This window comes from Rhincodon typus, chromosome 15 (genome assembly GCF_021869965.1).
Source record: "Rhincodon typus isolate 14 chromosome 15, sRhiTyp1.1, whole genome shotgun sequence".
Lineage (NCBI taxonomy): Eukaryota > Metazoa > Chordata > Chondrichthyes > Orectolobiformes > Rhincodontidae > Rhincodon > Rhincodon typus.
In genome coordinates, this window is record NC_063346.1 from 45,561,037 (window position 1) to 45,579,393 (window position 18,357).

The following is an 18,357-nucleotide window of genomic DNA, read 5'->3' on the forward strand; positions in this document are numbered from 1 at the left end:
GGATGGCGCATGTATGGAATTCACTGTCTGAATTGGTGATGGAGGCAGAGACACTAAACTCGTTTAAAAAGTATCTGGATCTGCACCTTAAATGCCGTAAGCTGCAGGACTATGGGCCGTGTACAGGAAGATGGGATTAGAAAGGGCATTTGGACGTCTTTGGACAAAATGAGCTGAATGGCTCCCTTCTGTTTTGTGCCATTTCTACAGTTCTGTGGTAGTGTGTGTTTTTATTTTGACTGAAATTGAACTGAAGTGCTCACCTTTAGATGTGCTAGTGCTGTGCATCCTACTTTTCTCAGCTGTTCATCCTCATCCTCAAGCAGTTCCAAGTAACAAACCAGAGCCTGAAAACAAATGCACATGATTAGTCCATCACATAAAATAAATTGTCTACCAGCCTTCAGAAACTATCTGCTTCAAGATTAATGCTGACAGAATGTAAATCCAGATATTTTAAACACAAACAACCAGTTTTCATTCAATGATGAAGTGCTAACAAGAATCCAGCACTGTAAATTCATGTATCTCTGCTCTTTGGTGGAGGACCTCCAATACTCAAGATATCTTCTGTGACAATGGTATTAAGCCACCAGAGTCTTTTATTTCATTCTGATGTCTGGCTGGACTCAAAAAAAAAGATTTAGGTTGAATTAACATTACAACCACAACAGGACTTTAGGAACAGTGGTAGGCTAATCGACCCTTCGACAATGAACCAGAATTTCATTAGATTTTGCTTGATCCATACTGCAATTCAATTTAATGGCCTTTGCTCCATATCCTGTGATACCTTTGTATAACAAATAACAATTAATTTCAAGTCTTCAAAGTCAATTTGATGCAACAACCAGACTACTGAAATGTTTCATGATTTCAATCCAAAATGGCTGAGTGCTATTTTAAGATTATGGCCCATTGTTCTTGATTGCTCCAATAGAGAAAATAGTTTCTCATACACAAAACAAATCCTTTGCAGCATTTAAAATATTAAATCAGATCACAATACATTTTCTATATTCAAGGGAATACAGTGTTACTATCGATGAAACCACTCTGCAATTGTATTGCTGTAGTACCGCTGACAGACTTACTTGCTCAGGGACAATGCACTCTCACTACTGGCATCCTAACCTACTCGGGTACAATAGACTAGCTCTGACAACAGCCTTGCCAGCTCACTATTGATACTGGCCCTCATATTAATGACATTATGCTCCATAGTTGATAATAAAAGACAATGTAAAATCAAATGATTCCTAATTTACAATGAGTTTTTAAGCTTCAGGCCCTTAGCTCCGTTCCCTGTGCAAACACCAGAGTTGTTGGACCAAATTGGCCAGGTTAGCTGAGAGCGAAGCAATTGCGTTTACAGACTTGCTACCAACCTTTTCTCTGAATTTGGAATCTTCTGACAGGTTTTTCAGCACAGAGGCAGCAGTGTTGCAGATCTTGGTGTTGTCTTCCAACAAAAGCAAACCAACAGCTTTTAGACCATCTTTCTGGAGCTGGGTCCCTGAGAGATGTTTCAGATTCTTCAATACCACATCCCTATCAGAGGACTGTAGATTCTGAACCAAGAATACTGCAAGGAATGGGGAGTGCAGGGGTGGGGAGAAAAAAAGACACCACAAAATAGTCATGGACATTTCTACTCTCATCAGTAGAAAAAACAAACTGATATCTCACTTGAATGGCTATCCAGTATGTTTGTGACAGGACAGGATTTTTAGGTGCTTATTTGAGACACAAACCCAAACTTCCAGTGCCTTACCTATCTATACACCCACATACATACCCACACACACACACACACCCCCACACCCCGCATCATCACAGGTGTTGTAAATCTTGATTTGCAATCAGGGTGGGGGTGTTGAGGGGTGAGGGAGAAGAAAATCCCTCATCCAAATCAGAGATTTTGCAGCCAAATACAATCCATGAACCAACATACAGGTGCATCAGTTGGACAGGCATACACAAACCACACAGAAGTACAAATACAAATCCTACATCCGGACATTCAAAGGCTTTTACGAAACCAACATCAGGACTGTTTTGTGTTGTTCTAAACCCTCGGCAACTATCTAAGAAAAAAAGTCAACTCTAACTGGAATATTCAACAATTTCATGAATGGAAATCATTCCATGAATAAGTCATCATATTGAAACATGTTTCTGACTTGATTGTTACATTCTAGAAAGGAAAGTGCACTCGCCATGGTTAACAGAACCCTACACAAAACTATCCAAAACACTGGGTATATCAGCTTGATAATATCTCCAATAGCAGCAGCACATCGAAGTCCAGAATGCTGCTATAGGAAGGGTTCATGTGGGCACAGTGCCAATTCACAGTATTCATTATCCCTCCACTGACCTCTAGGGCCTAGAGATCAATGGGGTAGTATCACAAGATACAATCCTTCTCACCAGGTCCAATGTTTTCTTCCTCATATAGAGGGTATGGATGGTCAGCCATGATTGCCAGGATGATCACCTAAAGCTATGCTAGCAGAATTCTAGTTGCTGCACAAACTGGATAGTGAGAGATTCAGAAAGAGCAAAAACAAGAATATTGTTCACACAGAAATGGAAGAGCACAAAAAGAAGGGAATTATTAACGCGAGGCTGGAGTTAGGGGTAAGGCTGCATAAAGAACATTAGAAAAGTACCTTCATCTGCTACCTCCATGATATAGGCAGGTAAGGAGGGCACATTCTGCTCCTCAATGTGATTCAAGTATTGGAAGATAGTCAGGAGTTCCACATTTCCACTTCGAGCGCGTTTTGGCAACGTTCTGTCCAAAAACCTTTCCACTAATTTAATAAAAACTGTAAGAAAGAGCAGACTAAATGACAGAACTGTTTTACTAAATGAGTATTTAAAATCGGTATGCAGTATAAGTGCCTCAGTCTGCAGCACAGTCCAAGCTGAAATGATCATTGAATATATTTCTGTTTTACAAAATCACTTTATAGTTAAACTGATTATATTTGAGAATATAATAAATCCTCCAAATGGTGAGTTCTGTTTAAGTTCTGAGTTAGGCAGTATGGCACAATAGAACATAGTTGAAATAAACCTTTTGAATCTGGTGATGCATCAGACAGAAAACAGAGATTATCTTCACTTACACCTGCGAATATTCACTTAGAGGTGGCTCAATGTCAGCCTATTTGCACTCTAAAATCAGCTTTGGGACTGTAAGTCATCCTTACCTGGTCTGGCCTACATGCGAGTCCAGACCCACAGCAATATGGTTGACTCTTAGCTGTCGTCTGGGCAATTAGGGATGGGCAATAAATGCTGTCCTTGCCAGAGACACCCTCGTCACGTGAATGAATAAAAAGTGCCAGTGGACTGGGAGGAAAGTCGAGCCCGAGACATGGCCAGAACAGCTGTATAATTAATAAAGACAAAGTACTGCAGATGCTGGAGATCTAAAATAAAAACAAAGTGCTGGAGAAATTGAGCATCTATGGAGAGAGAAACAAGGTTAACATTTCAAGTGCAATAAGACTCTTCTTCAGAACTTGGCTAGCTAGCTAGTCTTCTTTCTCTCTTCAATCCGTTAAACAAAACTTATCTTTGACTTCAACCTGGACCACATGCAATTATCTCCAAGGCAAGTGGAATATATTTAGCAGTTGAACAGACAGGTGGCAGGTGAAAATCAATGTGGGCAAATGGAAAGCACAAAAATATCCAAGAAATAATTCTCACCTAAAAAGATCGATCTAAGCGTCATGAGTTATAACAATGTGAAACAACTGCAACAATGTTCAGTGGCAACAAGTAAAAATAAATCAGATATTGAGATATATTAAAAGCTCAACATTGAGATGAAGTAATGAGATCATGCTATACTTCATAAAGCACTGGTGCTGATGAAATTACAAAACTGTATTGTTCCAGTTGCCACAGCATGAAAAGGATTTTGCAGCTATTGAGGAATAACCAGAGTGATTGAGGAAATTGGGGTATTGGATTACAAAAGATGCAGAAAAAGATGATTAAAAGGTGAAACTAATTTGTCGAAAGAATGAGATAACAAGGTGTAGAGCTGAATAAACACAGCAGGCCAAGCAGCATCGTAGGAGCAGAAAGGCTGACGTTTCGGGCCTAGACCCTTGTTTTCTGATCAATCGATAAAAACGGGTTAGCAAGACAATAAAACCAATTAGTTCTAAATCAATGCAATTTCAATTTAGATTAGTGTATTTCAGAAAATAGTTTGGGATATATTTTATGAGTAGTGAGTGCGGTGGGCTTGAAAGAAGCAGCTGTCTTTGAAGCGATGGTTCTTAAAGCTCTTCACTGCGTTATATCTGCATCTGTTGTAGATTGATAAATTGTTTAAGTTGTAATTTATGATTAATCAGGATGTAACAAGAGGGTTTGTGGTCTTTCAGCCTGCATTCCTTTCTCAAATCCTTTCAACTAGACTTAGGCTAAAACAGATCAAGTTACATCAAGCCAATGTACTTAAACAGGGCAGTTAGCCTAAGTGGCCCATGCTGGCATTTATGCTCCGCACGAGACTCCTCCCACTCTCCATCAATATAATCCCTCATTTCATTTCTCTCTCATAGGCTTATCTAGCTTCCCATTTTAAAAACATTTATACCATTTGCCTCAACTCCTCCATGTGCTATCAAATTCCACATTCTTATCATTCTTTGAGTAAAGAGAGTTGCTGAATTCCCGATTTGTTTTATTGGTGACTCCCTTATATTTATGTCCTTGAGTTTTTGATTCCTCCATAAATGAAAGAATTTTTTCTACAGCTATCCTCTCAACTCTTTCACTATCATAAATTCCAACAGTGTGATGGAATCCTCCCTATTTGCAGCTCCAACAACACTCAAGAAGCTCGACACTATCCAGGACAAAGCAGCCCACTTGATTGGCACATACACAAACACTCATTCCCTCCAACACCAACGTTCAGTATCAGCAGTGTGTACCATCTACAAGATGGAGAAATTCACCAAAGCTCCTTAGACAGCATATTCCAAACCCATAACCACTACCATCCAGAAGAACAATGGCAGCAGATATATTGGTACAACACCACTTGCAAGTACCCCTTAAAGCTGCACACCATTCTGATTCGGAAATACATTACCATTCCTTCAGTGTCACTGGGTTGAGCTCCTGGAACTCCCTTTCTAATGGCATTGTGGATCTATCTACAGTGGTTCAAGAATGCAGCTCACCACCACCTTCTCAAGGGATGGGAAATAAATACTTGCCCAGCAATTGAATAAATAGGAAACACAATTTCTACCAGGTGACTCCTCAGCCTTCGCTCTTTTCTGAAGAAAAATACATTCAGCTTTCATGTGTCCTCACAAATATACCCTCCCAGTTCTGCTATCATTCTTCTGAATCTTTTTGCACTTTTTCCTCTGCATCTATATTCTTTTATAATATGGAGACCAGAACTGCACACTGTATGCCAACTAAGATCTGATACTTCAGAGAGGTAATGGCCTAGTGGTATTATTGCTGGACTGTTAGTACGGAGACCCAGGTAATGTTCAGGGGACCCGGGTTTGAACCCTACCACGGCAGATGGTGGAATTTGAATTCAATAAATATCTGAAATTAAGAGTATAATGATGACCATGAATCCATTGTTGATTGTTGGAAAAACCCATCTGGTTCACTAATGCCCTTTACGGAAGGAAACTGCCATCCTTACCTGGTCTGGTCTACATGTGACTCCAGACCCACAGCAATATGGTTGACTCTTAGCGGTCATCTGAGCAATTGGGGATGGGTAATAAATGCTGTCCTTGCCAGAGACACCCTCGTAATGTGAATGAATAAAAAAAAATTCATTTAGCTTCTCCTTTTCAAATCTAGCTCTTCAAAACAAACCCCAGCATTTGGCTTTTTTTAAACGTAAAAATGACCTTTCAATCTGTGCTACTAGTTTTAATGATTTATGAATCCCTGTTTTTTTTCTTGTTTAAACACTTGTTATCCAAGCAATAAGTTTGGCGCCTCAACATTATTCCAATAAAAATGCACCACCTCACATTTACCAATACTGAAATTACTAGTATATATGCCAATTCCATAATCATTTCACTAACTTGGGCCAAATCTTCCAGCGTTGAGTTGGGGGAGTTTATACACGGAACGGCAATGATTCCCACTGTTCAGGAGATGTGGGCCATTAATTTCACATATTTTGTCACATTCTTCCTTTGTGCCAACCACACTGGTGTTACTTGCAAAGCTGGAAGCTGTACGCCAATATCAGCGTCCAAAACATTTACGTAAATGTTTACAGTGCTTTTCTCCACTGATGCTTACTGACTAGTTTTTCCAGTGATTGTTGTTTTTGTTTCAAATTTATAACATCCACAGTATTTTGTTTTTGTCTTTGTCAGCACTGATACTTGTGGAACAGTATTTTCCACCATTTACCAACCTCTGTAGCTGCTCTTAGCCCCTACTCTGTTTTCTGATTTGTAGTTAGCTTGCTATCCATTCTGCTACACGCTTGTCCATTCCAAATGCTTTGTAATGGGTCTACTATGCGGTAGCTTATCGAAGGCCTTACCAAAAGTTATTTTGTACTTGTTGCTTAAATTTCATCAAAAGCTTGACTTTATTGTTATCTATTTCTCCAGCAAAGGTATCTTCAAGTAGAAGCTGTCCAGGTTAAAATGGCCACTAACCTGCTTCTGCTGGGCCAGAGTAGTGCTCGTTCACTTTGCTCCCAAAGCTTGAGTTCAGCTTCTGCAAAACGCTCTGGACTGTGGCGCTGAACAAGTTCGGGCCCTCGGTACAGTGTGTCCAGAAAGAAAAGACCGTTTTATCTTTCAGCAGTGGCATGACTGAAAGGAAGAATGTTTTATGAAAAAAAAAGACAACCTAAGTGCCAACTTCCTTTCAAGGTTAAGGTTTTAAATAAAAAAAACAAAAACAATTTATCCCTCCCACAAAAATATGTGACAGATCTGCAATGAAACACTTTGCTTCTGGAAATTTGCTTTAGTCATAATGATCACACTTGCTTTCAGCTAACAGTGCCATCTCCCGTAGATATTTCATAACGCAATGCTGCCATTCGTCAAACAAAGCTCAGCTGCCCAAACTTAGCCAACTGATTTAGAGAACAATACGGGTTGCTCAATTCATTTACCTTTATTTTGATAAGAAAGACATAAATTGAAACAGCACTTTTTACATTACAAAGCACGCTATGGCCAACTAAATATTCTGAAGTACAGGCAATCTTGGAGCAAAGGTGGCAGCCAATTTGCACACAGCCAGCTCCCTTAAACAGCTAGTGACATGTAACAGATAATCAGTTCTGCATGGAAGTCAAGAAATATATATTGGACAAGACACTTTGAAACAGTTGCATGGGATATTTTGCATCCACCAAAGGACATTTTGAGTTTCAGTTTAATATTTCATTGAAAAGACATCAACTCTGACTTCCCGAGTACTGCGGAGTGATTCTGGACTTTTGTGTACAAATCCTGAGTAGGACTTGAACCCAACAATTCCTGAAACAAAAAGGCAAGACTTCTACTACTGGTTATCGTGACACATTTCTCTTTTACACTTATGAGAGCAACAAAATTGATAGCATACAATCGCAATAGGCTTCAAGGAGCCAGTGTATTAATGCCTAGTGATGTTTTATTTGAGAGGATTAACTCACCCTCCTCGGCAGTGCTTATGTTCCCAGATTTCTCTTCACTCAGTCTGGACACTCTCTCGAGAACATGCGCCTCTCTTAGAAGCTTGTCCAGTGCGTAAATCTCCCGGCATCGTAGTGGTCCGTAGATACCCAATTGCTGCAACATGAAATGGATATTGAAAACTTGCATATATATAAAAAAATGCATTTAAATCAGTAATCTGCACCAAGGTACTTAACATGAACAAAAACAATGTAAATTAAGAAAAAAACTTTGATACAAAGCCACAAGTGGTGATATAAGGAGAGATTACTAAAAACCTGATGCAAGCGGTAGGTTTAAAGGAGCATTGTAAGTGGAGAAGTTTAGGGAGGGAATTCAAAGGCAGCTGGCAGCAATTACAGTCAGAGATGTACAAGAGGCCAGATTTAATGGAATGCAGTTAACTTGGAAGCCATTGAGGCTCAACAGGGTTACAGAGATAGGGAGGGGAAAGGCCAAAGGGATTTAAAAAACAAGGATTTAAAAAAAGAAGTGTTATTGAACAGGAATGGGTCAGCTAACAGGTGGTGATGCATGAATGATACTCAGAGTGAATACAAGCAGAGTTTTGGATGAGCCCAAGTCACAGAAGATGGGAGACCAGCCAAGAAAGCTTAGAAAAACAAGGGCAGGGATGAGAGTTTTCAGCAGCAGAAAGGCTAAAGCAGAGTCAGAGCCCGTTGATGCAGCAAAAGGTTGAAGCTGGCCGTGTGGGCAATTGTGCAAATGTGTATTTGTTAGTTTCTTTTAGGGACCAACTGAACTCCAACATTATCAGGAATGAAAACAGTTGACAGGAAAGCAAGTTTGTGACAGGAACAAGCACAATGACTTCAGTTTTCACAATATTTAGTTGGAAGAAATTTCTATTCGTTTGTTTTCGGGTGTTCAACAAGCAGTGAGACCAGAGATAGTTGAAGCATCTTTTGAGATAGTGATTTGATAGAATCGAGTGCCATCAGCTCTCAGATGAGAAACAGAAGGACGCCATAGGTAATGGTGTGAATGTTTGAAGAGAAAGTGTTACAAGCAATTTTCTGGTTTTGATTAAATCAGAATAAAATGAAGTTAATGGGGTCCCATCCAGCTGGACAATGGAGGAAAGACATGAGAGGAGAAGAGTGTATAAACCATGTTGAAGACTGTAGACAAGATGAAAGAGATAGTTTATCACAGTCACAATAACGTAGGATGTCATTTTTACATTAACAAGAGCTATTTTAATACTGCGGCTGGGCAAGAAACCCGACTGGAGGAATTCAAACATATAACATTGTGGCAAAGATGGACACGGATTTGAAAGCAACATGTTTAAGGACTTTGAGCAGGAAAAGGAGCTTGAAACTGGACAGTAGATGACAGGTACAGAAGGATTAAGAGTAGCTTTTCCTTAAGGAGAGATTGACAGTTGTGGGAAGACAACATCTGTGGAGACTGAAGTTTGAACAAATACCGAACCAAGGAGATACAGTAAAATTGGCCGGTTAATGGTTTGGTTGGCAGAATGGGTCAGTGGGATCTCATGGGCAAGACGATATTAGGAAGAACATGCCATTATCCAAAAGGGGTGGCAAAGGAATGTATGCAGCAGAGGCAGCTGAACGGACAGTTTCAGTATTTGTGACAAAGATGTCTGTAGTATCCTCACACTTATCGTTGCAAATGAGAGCGAAGGAGGCACTACAACACCAATTCCTTTTAACTAGCAAATACACGTTGTGATCAGCTTTATGCTGAACTTCTCTATCATGAACCATCATGTTTAAACAAAAGATCAAAACTTAACCCAACTTGTGTAGAACAATTATCATAGATGTGTCTTTCACAACTTTAGTAAGCCTTAAAACAATTTACGGTAATATAATATTTTGAAATAAAAACTTAACATGTCAGAAAACTATTCAAAGAAGAGTCATATCAGACTTGAAACGTTAACGCTATTTCTCTCTCCACAGATGCTGTCAGACCTGCCGAGTTTCTCCAACATTTTCTGTTTTTATATCAGATTTCCAGCATCTACAGTATTGTGCTTTTATAGTTCTTTTCGATTTTAGTCACTGTTATTAAATAGTATCAGTCAATTTGTGCGCAATAAGCCTGCGTAAATAGCAACCAAATGGTTAAAGGGTTAATACTGGCCCAGATATGATTGCATGGATTCTTCATTAAAGCTCAGGCAAGACCTTTAGGTTACATTTACAAAGTCTGTCCTCGACAGTAAGACAAGTTAAACATTCTGCAGAGTACTTTCACATGGTTACTGAGATCATAGTTCATCTACATCAGAGTTTACCTCAGAAGGTCATCTACATTTACATTAAACCCTATATTTACACAGGATCCTGGCAAAACACCGCTGCTATTCTTCAAATTGGTGCCATGGGATATTTTTATGTCCAACTCAAGAGTTCATACTGGTTCTAGATTTCAGGTTTCTTCTAAAAGATTGTACCTCTGATAGAAGGCTCTGTCCGTACTGACGTTTCAGCCTGGATTATATGAAGCAGCTTCTGGAATGGATCGAGTTAAAAACTCTCTGACTTGGTGATGAGATTGTTACCACTGATTGAAACAAGAAGTTGGTACCAAAATACTCAGAAGATATCAAGGTGACAAAATTTTATTCCAATTTAATCCCCATTTACGTGGGATTAATGCTAAAATTTAAACTACGGACTGGACTTAGCTGGAGCAGGATATTTCTCAGACTTCTGGCATAACTTGGAACAAGTGAGAGTTCATTACAGCACGGTGAGGATGACAGGACAACTGGGACCTTAGTGAACCACGAACATAAACCAATGCGATTTAACAATGGAGAAAGAACAGAAACAGAGAAGGGGAGCAAATTGAAGTCAAATCCGAAAAAGGAGGAAATACAGAGAAAACAAAAGGACCAAGAAAGGGACAAGAAAGCAAAAGGGGAAAAAAAAGAAAAAAAAACCTTTTAATACTCATAAATTGACAACATATAAGAATGAGATTGAACACTAGAAATTATTTCCATGCTGGGCCAGGTTAAATGCTGTAACAATTATCACATTGTGAAAAGACAGTGTGACTCTTAAATTAATAAACTTTATGAAGTATTAACATGTAAACCCACAAATTCTTAAAAACAACAGAGGCACCCTTTGCTCAGCATAAATGGCAAATGGAATAAGTGGACCACCAAGTTCAGGATAATTGCAATGAATGATCTGACTTAACAGAGTTTGGAGCTGGTGGAACACAGCAGGCCAGGCAGCATCAGTGGAGTAGGAAAGTTGATGTTTCAGGTTGGGACCTGAAATGACCTGATTTATTGTCTAACTTTCTCGGTTGTTGTGTTACACAATCAGCTTTCCAGGAACCATCATCCTCAAATTTTATTTGGATTACCTACATTCAGATACCACTATTTTGGTCATTCGATTTGAAAGAAAAACTTTTGATTAAAGAACAGCCAAGAATATCAAACCCACATTCTGAATTGAAATTTAAATTTTCAATCCACTTCAGTTGCTGCAGCGCCACATTACTCTCTACAGGTGGTAGTGTTGCAAAGGATAAAATGACTTGTGACATCAAGTTACAGCATGCTAGTGTCATCTGCTGACAGAATGCAGTACTACAGAATAATTTCAGAAAGGCTAAGGACAACTCCAAATCAGAGCATTTATTTGGATTCAATTGTTCAGACTGTTACTTTATAATAATCACCTGGGGATTATCAATCAAAAATAATACTATATTAAATAGTGCTGCAGAATGTAAGCTAATATTGGAACATGAAGAAGTTTGCTGTTGTACAACACAGGAAGATGGATCACTTGTTTACAAACGGCAGTCAGAATAAACACAATCAGACAACACAGCAGGCACTGTACTCCCTCATAGAGTCAAAGAATTATACAGCACAGAAACAGACCCTTCGTCCAACTCATCCATGCCGACGAGATGTTCTAAATTAATCTAGTCCCCAGTTGCCAGCATTTGGTCCACAACTCTCTGAACCCTTCCTATTGATATATCCATCCAAATGCCCTTTAAATGCTGTAATTGTACCAGCCTCCACCACTTCCTCTGGCAGCTCATTCCATATACGCACCACACTGTGTGAAAAAGTTGCCCCTCAGATCCCTTTTAAATCTTTCCCTTCTCACCTTAGGCCTATGCCCTCTAGTTTTTGATTCCTCTACCCTGGGAGAAAGACCTTGGTTATTCACCTTATCCATGCCCCTCATGATTTTATAAACCTCTCTAAGGTCATTCCTCAGCCTCCAATGCTCCAGAGAAAATAACCCCAGGCCTATTCAACCTCTCCCTATAGTTCAAACCCTTCAACCCTGGCAACATCATTGTAAATCTTTGCTGAACCTTTTCAAGTTTAGCCACATTTTTTCAATAGCAGGGAGATGAGAATTGAATGCAGTATTCCAAATGTGGCCTAACCACTGTCTTCATAGAATCCCTACTGTGTAGAAACAGGCCATTTGGCCCAACAAGTCCACATTGACTCTCCAAATAGCATCCCACCCAGACTCACCTCCCCCGACCCTATCCCTAACCTACACATCCCTGGACACTATGGACAATTTAGCATGGCCAATCCACATAACCTGCACGTGTTTAGACAGTGGGAGGAAACCAGAAACCCAGGCAGACACAAGGAGAATGTGCAAACTCCATACAGATAGCTACCTGTGGCCAGAATCAATTTCATTCGCAGGTGCTGACAGAGAGGGGGCGAGGGGAGAAGATAGAGTGGGGAGGTCCCTGGCGCTGTCAGACAGCAGTGCTAACCACCGAGCCACCCTGCACAGCCACAACATAACATTCCAACTCCTATACTCAATGTGCTGACTAATGAAGGCAAGCATACCAAATGCCTTCTTCATTACCCTGTCGACCTGCAACTCCACTTTCAAGGAACTGTGAACCTGCACCCCAAGGTCTCTATATTCATATCCAAATTATGTATAAATGACAAAAAGCAGTAGACCCAGCAACCGATCCTTGTAGCACACCACTGGTCACAGGCCTCCAGTCCAAAAAAAAATCTTCCACCACCACCCTCTGTCTCCTATCTTCAAGCTAATTTTGTATCCAAATTGCTAGCTCTCCCTGGATTCCATGTAATCTAACTTTGCTAACCAGCCTACCACGTGAAACCTTATTGAATGCCTTGCTGAATTCCATATAGACAATGTCCACCACTCTGCCTTCATCAATCTTCTTTTTCACTTCAAAAAACTCAATTAATTTAATGAGACACGATTTCCCACGCACAAAGCCATGTTGACTATCCCTAATCAGTCCTTGCCTTGTCATATGCATGTATGTCCTGTGCCTCAGAATCCCCTCCAACATCTTACCCACTGATGTCAGGCTCACTGGTCGATAGTTCTCTGGCTTTTCCCTACCACCTTTCTTAAATAATGGCACCACGTTAGACAACCTCCAGTCTTCCTCACCCATGGCTACTGATGATACAAATATCTCAGCGAGGGGCCCAGCAATCATTTCCCTAGCTTCCCACAAAGTTCTGGGATACATCGATCAGGAAGCCAACTTATAAACTTCTACTTTATTCAGCAGTGATGCTCAAGATGCTAATTCCTAGCATGTGTTAATTTAATGTGCATTTTCATACATGGACTTCCACAGAAGGGAAAAAATACATCATGGTCTCCTTTGCCCTGTAAATAATTATAAATTAAGTACATGGTATGGGAACCACCCTACTTCACAAAGACAGCCTGTGCTATCTGTCAACAGAAATCAGCAAACGGCAACATTAACACAGAACTTGGTGGTATGCCCAAAGTTTCAGTAACACCAACACTGCAGATAATGAGAGGATTTGATATATTTACCAGTAGAAGTCTGCTGCAGTTATTCAAGTGCACGATCAGAACCTGGTCCAAGTGTTCATTCCCTGTTGTCATTGGAACTGGACTCCCTTCAGAACCACTGCCAACTCCAGTATCCTCTGTTAGTGCTTCACTGGGCCCTGCAGCGAGTCCACGCACATTACTGCTGCGCCTATCAGAAGCAGCAGAAATAGCTTGAGACTGTTTCACTTTCACATGCATTCAAGAGTTACACAGACAAACTGATCTATCCATGACAGCAAAATCTTCAAACATACCTTCATAGCAATGCAAAAAGACTTCCATTTATGTTGTGCTTTACAGCCAATGATGAACTTTTGGAAATATAGTCACTGTGGTAATGTAGGAAATGTGGCATCTATTTTGCCCACAGCAACCTCCCACAAACAGCATTGTGATAATGAACAATCAATCTGTATTTCTGTGATGGTGTTGAAAGACATAAATTGGCTGGAACGCCAGGGATAACTTTTCTTTGAAAGAGTTGCATGGGATCTTTTGCATCTACCCGAGAAGATGGTGCCCCCAACAATGCAGTACTCCTTCAGTGTAGTGTCAGGGTGGATTTTTGTACTCAAGTTCCAGAGTGAGACACAAACTCAGAACTTTGCAACCTACAGAGCAGAATGTTACCAACTGAGACACAGATGACATTTTAGCACCTTCGATGTAGACAAACATCACACTAACACATGATGATAACATTTGGCAGTGGGACAGGTAAGGAGATGCTAGGGCAGATTTGTCAAAAGCTTGGCCAAAGATGCAGGTTTTAAATGACTGTCTTAAAAAAGAAGGAAGAGATAGAAATAGAAAGATTTAGGGAGGGAATCAAAGAGCTTAGGACCTTGGCAACTGAAGTAATCAATGGCTCAGCAACTAATATCGACAACGTTGAGGATGCTCAAGTTCAGCTCTCAAAAGCACTGTGGTGATTGGAGTAGGTTTTAGAGGATAGGGAGTGGGGCCAAATTGTATGGGATAAAGTTAGGCCTCTTCATACAGAAAACGCCAAAACTATTTGTTGTGCTTCACAAATTTACTACTTCACCTTAACTCCCATATCATCCATAGCACTCTTTCTGCACCACCCTTTACAAATTGTGTATGTTAAATGGCAAAGCTAGTAGGCTTCAGGATGACATAGGCATAGACGCTGAGACAGGCAGAAGCCCAGCAAATAGAGCTCAGTGCAGACATGTGTAAAATGATGCACTTTGGAAGGCCTAACGTGGGAAGCTGTAAATGACATGATTTTAGAAAGTGGAGATGATCAGAGACGTTATGGTATCCATTTTCACAACTCCTTGAACATGGTGGGACAAAATAATAAGCTGATTAAAGAAGCATATCATTTGCAGAGCAATGAATGTAAAAACAATAAAATCTGAAACTTCACAAATCATGGTTAGGTCTCATCTAGGGTACTGCAAACAATTCTGCAACATCCATACATCAGGAGAGGAAAGAACAATGGAAAGGCTACAGCGGAGGATTACCAGGGCTAGGAAACTTCAATTATATGCATTGGTTGGGGAAATTGGAATTGTTCTCCTTGGAATAGAGAAGTTTAGAAGGCTTAATAAAAAGATTTACAAGATTGTGAAAGATTTGGTTAAGAAAGACTGTTTCCTCTTATCAGTGGTTCAATAACCAGAGGCCAGATTTTAAATCATGGCAAGGATTGAGGGAAAATGAGGAGAAATGTTGTAACTTAGTTTTTAGGATCTGGAATGCTCTACCTGGAAAGGTGGTGCAAGCCGATATCATTATTTTAAAAACAAAAGATATCAGGAGGAATTTGCAAGATTATAGACTAAAAGCAAAAACATAGCACAAAAATGGTATATTTTTTTCAAACAGCCAGAGGTATGACGGGGTCAATAGCCTCTTCTGTGCTGCAGGTTTCTAATGACATCTCCCTACACAGGACTTGCCACAAGAAACATGTCATACCTTCCCATCTTCTCTGCCTCATCTTCTGAGAATTCTGAATCCTCCATGTCGGATGTGTTGAGGAAGTCGAAGCTCTCCAGTGCATGCTCCACAGTTAGGCTGATACTCGAAGTTCTGCTCCTGGTCACACCCTGCCTCTGCTGCAAAAGGACAATACTCTAAATTCAACAAATACAAGCAAACCTCCATCATCATAGAATCTGCACTTCCATTTCTTCCTCTAATTGATGTGGTGTCCTTCATCAGCCACCATGGAGGGAACTTTGTTTTGCCCCAACGACCTCACTTTAGGGATGTAGCAGCCTACATCAAACCTTCACTTTGACTTTCTGTATTCACATAAATCAACAATGGGCTTCAAGTTCAAGGATGAGGAAATCTCAGGATTGTTCCATTTATTGGGACAAAATAAATTGGGATTGAAATGCAACACAATTAAGAATTAGTTTGGTGTCTGCCCTTCACTGGCTACTACGTGCATTAGGCTGTAAAAGAACTGCCACTTTAAAGTTGGAGGAAAGGAAGATCTTACAACTGAACCTGCAAGATTGGGTTAGCTATTATGACCATGCTCTCTATTCATGACCACAGAGACATGGACATCAATGGAGACTACGCGCACAAGATTCTAGCACTAGGTGGCAGTATAGGATTGGGGTCAGCCAATTCCGTGTTGTTCACTTCAAAAATGCTTTACAAACAGAACTTTTGGGTTTCTTCCTGGAAGACGCTGCATAGTCAGAGGAGGAATATAGCATGGAAACAGGCCCTTCAGCCCAAATGTTGCCTGCATAAAATTTTCTTTGTCAAAAAAGGTGAGTTGCGTTTGAAAAATATTTGAAACAGACACAATGAAAATGAAAGGCGTAATAACAATGGGTAGAAAATGTATCATAAAAGAGAAATGGAAAACAGGGACTGGGTATTGCAGGGTTCATCTGTAGTGGATTGCAAACCAGTAATTCAAACAGAAATCAAAAGGCTGCAAGAAAGCCTGATTGATAGCTTTCTCCAAATCCCAATGCTGGTTTATTGTCCCTTGCTGCCAAATACCCATCAATTAAGAGCATCCAAATTCCAGTAATGATGGGGCAATTTCTTTTGATACTAATTAATGTACATCAGAACAACATAGGACATAATTTGATATCTGTCCATGTGGCAGGACTCCAAACAGCATTTAATTACTGCAGAGAAAGTTTATTGAATGGCAGGGTTTGGGCAGGCCAGTACTCTACAATAGTAATCCGTAACCCACCATTAGTCTCATTTTACAGGATGTATGGTGTTCAGACTGAAGTGTCCATTGTGTTGGCAGCCTGTTGCAAGCAGTTGTCAGGATTGACTGGCAGCATCAATACAAATCGATCAAGAACTGCTACATAAAACTGCAGCTTCAATAAAGGAATTCAATGGCCGATGATTGAGAAGTGCCAGATCCAAAACCATCACCAGATAAAAGCAATCTCAAGAGATAAGCAATATCCAGCTCTTATTCCACTTCTCTTGCTTAATATGTAGTTTGCGTGGGTACGGTTGACACATGGTTTCACTTCTTGTGCTGGACCAGATGCTCAGTTCAATCTGAATACAGCACCATTTACATGAAAGCTGTTCAATAAATCTAACTGTTTGTACACATCAGAAAACAAATGTAGCTCAGTTGTCAGATAAACCCAACTGTTTCATTAACAACATTCAGGGAAAGAAATCTGAAACCTGCAGCAGGCCTGGCCTAGTTATCTAGTCTCATGCTACAAACATGGTTACTATCAGCTTCAATCCCAACTAGAGACAACCAAATACATTCAGCCTCACCAGTGCTACACACTGTCTCAAGATCAAATTAAAAACTAATATTCCTCTGCAGCATTAAAATTCTCACTGATCTTCAATGCGTAATCACAATTCCAACATTGTGGGGTCCTGACTACCTGACTGCAGAGAAGAGGAGGATAGTTAAAGTATAACTTAGAATGAAGAATCGGCCTAGTCACAAATCACCTTATGCAATTCAGTAAAAAAGTTGCCTTAGTCCTAGTGGACAATAAGCAATATAGGGCAGCCATCAGGTTGCTCTCTCATTAGAAATAGACATTAGTGGTGGTTTAACTGGAAGGTCACCATGCTTCATGTGAGGGGAGAGGTTCAGAAAGAAAGTCCTTCATGGTAACCTAATCCAATGTGGCAATTGAATCCATGCTGTTGATATCACTCTGTATTACAAACCAGTCACCCAGCCAAATGAGTTACCTGGCCCCTCAGCACTAAGGAACACAGATAAGAATAGGCCTAGGCCCAAATCATGGGATGAGCCCAAATAAAAATGCATTTAAATTATTCTCTTTGCAAATCAGCTACTTCGTCGCATTATTCACTATCAGAGGCACAAATACACTACATCTGACCAGGCCTATTAGTTTGAGCACTCCAGAAGTAATATTTCTGCTTCATTTACTGAAAAGCACATGCCAACTACCAATGCAGACACCTGCACAGTTACTGGAAATCTAGCACTGAAGTGATTTTTCAGTTGTCTTTCAAACTGCCCATGTCGGCAGCCTCGGATTGACATAGACTCTTCAACTCTCCACTCAACGAACACCAAAAAGGTGGTGATGTCTGCCCATCTCAACTTAAAAAATGTTGTAAATGGGACATCTTACAGTAACATGGCCCTTCATGATTGGAAAAAGAAAAAAAAAAGTGAAGAGAAAGGCTCCTCCTGGACTTCTCCGACTTTGTCTGATTACAGCAGCAGACAGCCACTTACTATAGGCCTGATCCTCTCAGACAGCAGGCAAGTGAGG

General features: G+C 40.2%; 1 protein-coding gene across 1 annotated transcript in view; it reads right to left on the minus strand.

Annotated features, from left to right (window-relative positions):
• The window catches only part of LOC109925294 (rho family-interacting cell polarization regulator 1), a 71,621-nt gene that overhangs the window by 7,502 nt on the left and 45,762 nt on the right, over positions 1-18,357 (minus strand). The window contains exons 6-12 of the mRNA XM_048605992.1: positions 15,548-15,687; positions 13,574-13,742; positions 7,694-7,829; positions 6,699-6,857; positions 2,676-2,834; positions 1,389-1,585; positions 264-347 (exon numbers count right to left, since the gene is read on the minus strand). Of these exons, the coding sequence (XP_048461949.1) occupies positions 264-347; positions 1,389-1,585; positions 2,676-2,834; positions 6,699-6,857; positions 7,694-7,829; positions 13,574-13,742; positions 15,548-15,687 (1,044 nt within the window). The remainder of the gene's footprint in view (positions 1-263; positions 348-1,388; positions 1,586-2,675; positions 2,835-6,698; positions 6,858-7,693; positions 7,830-13,573; positions 13,743-15,547; positions 15,688-18,357) is intronic.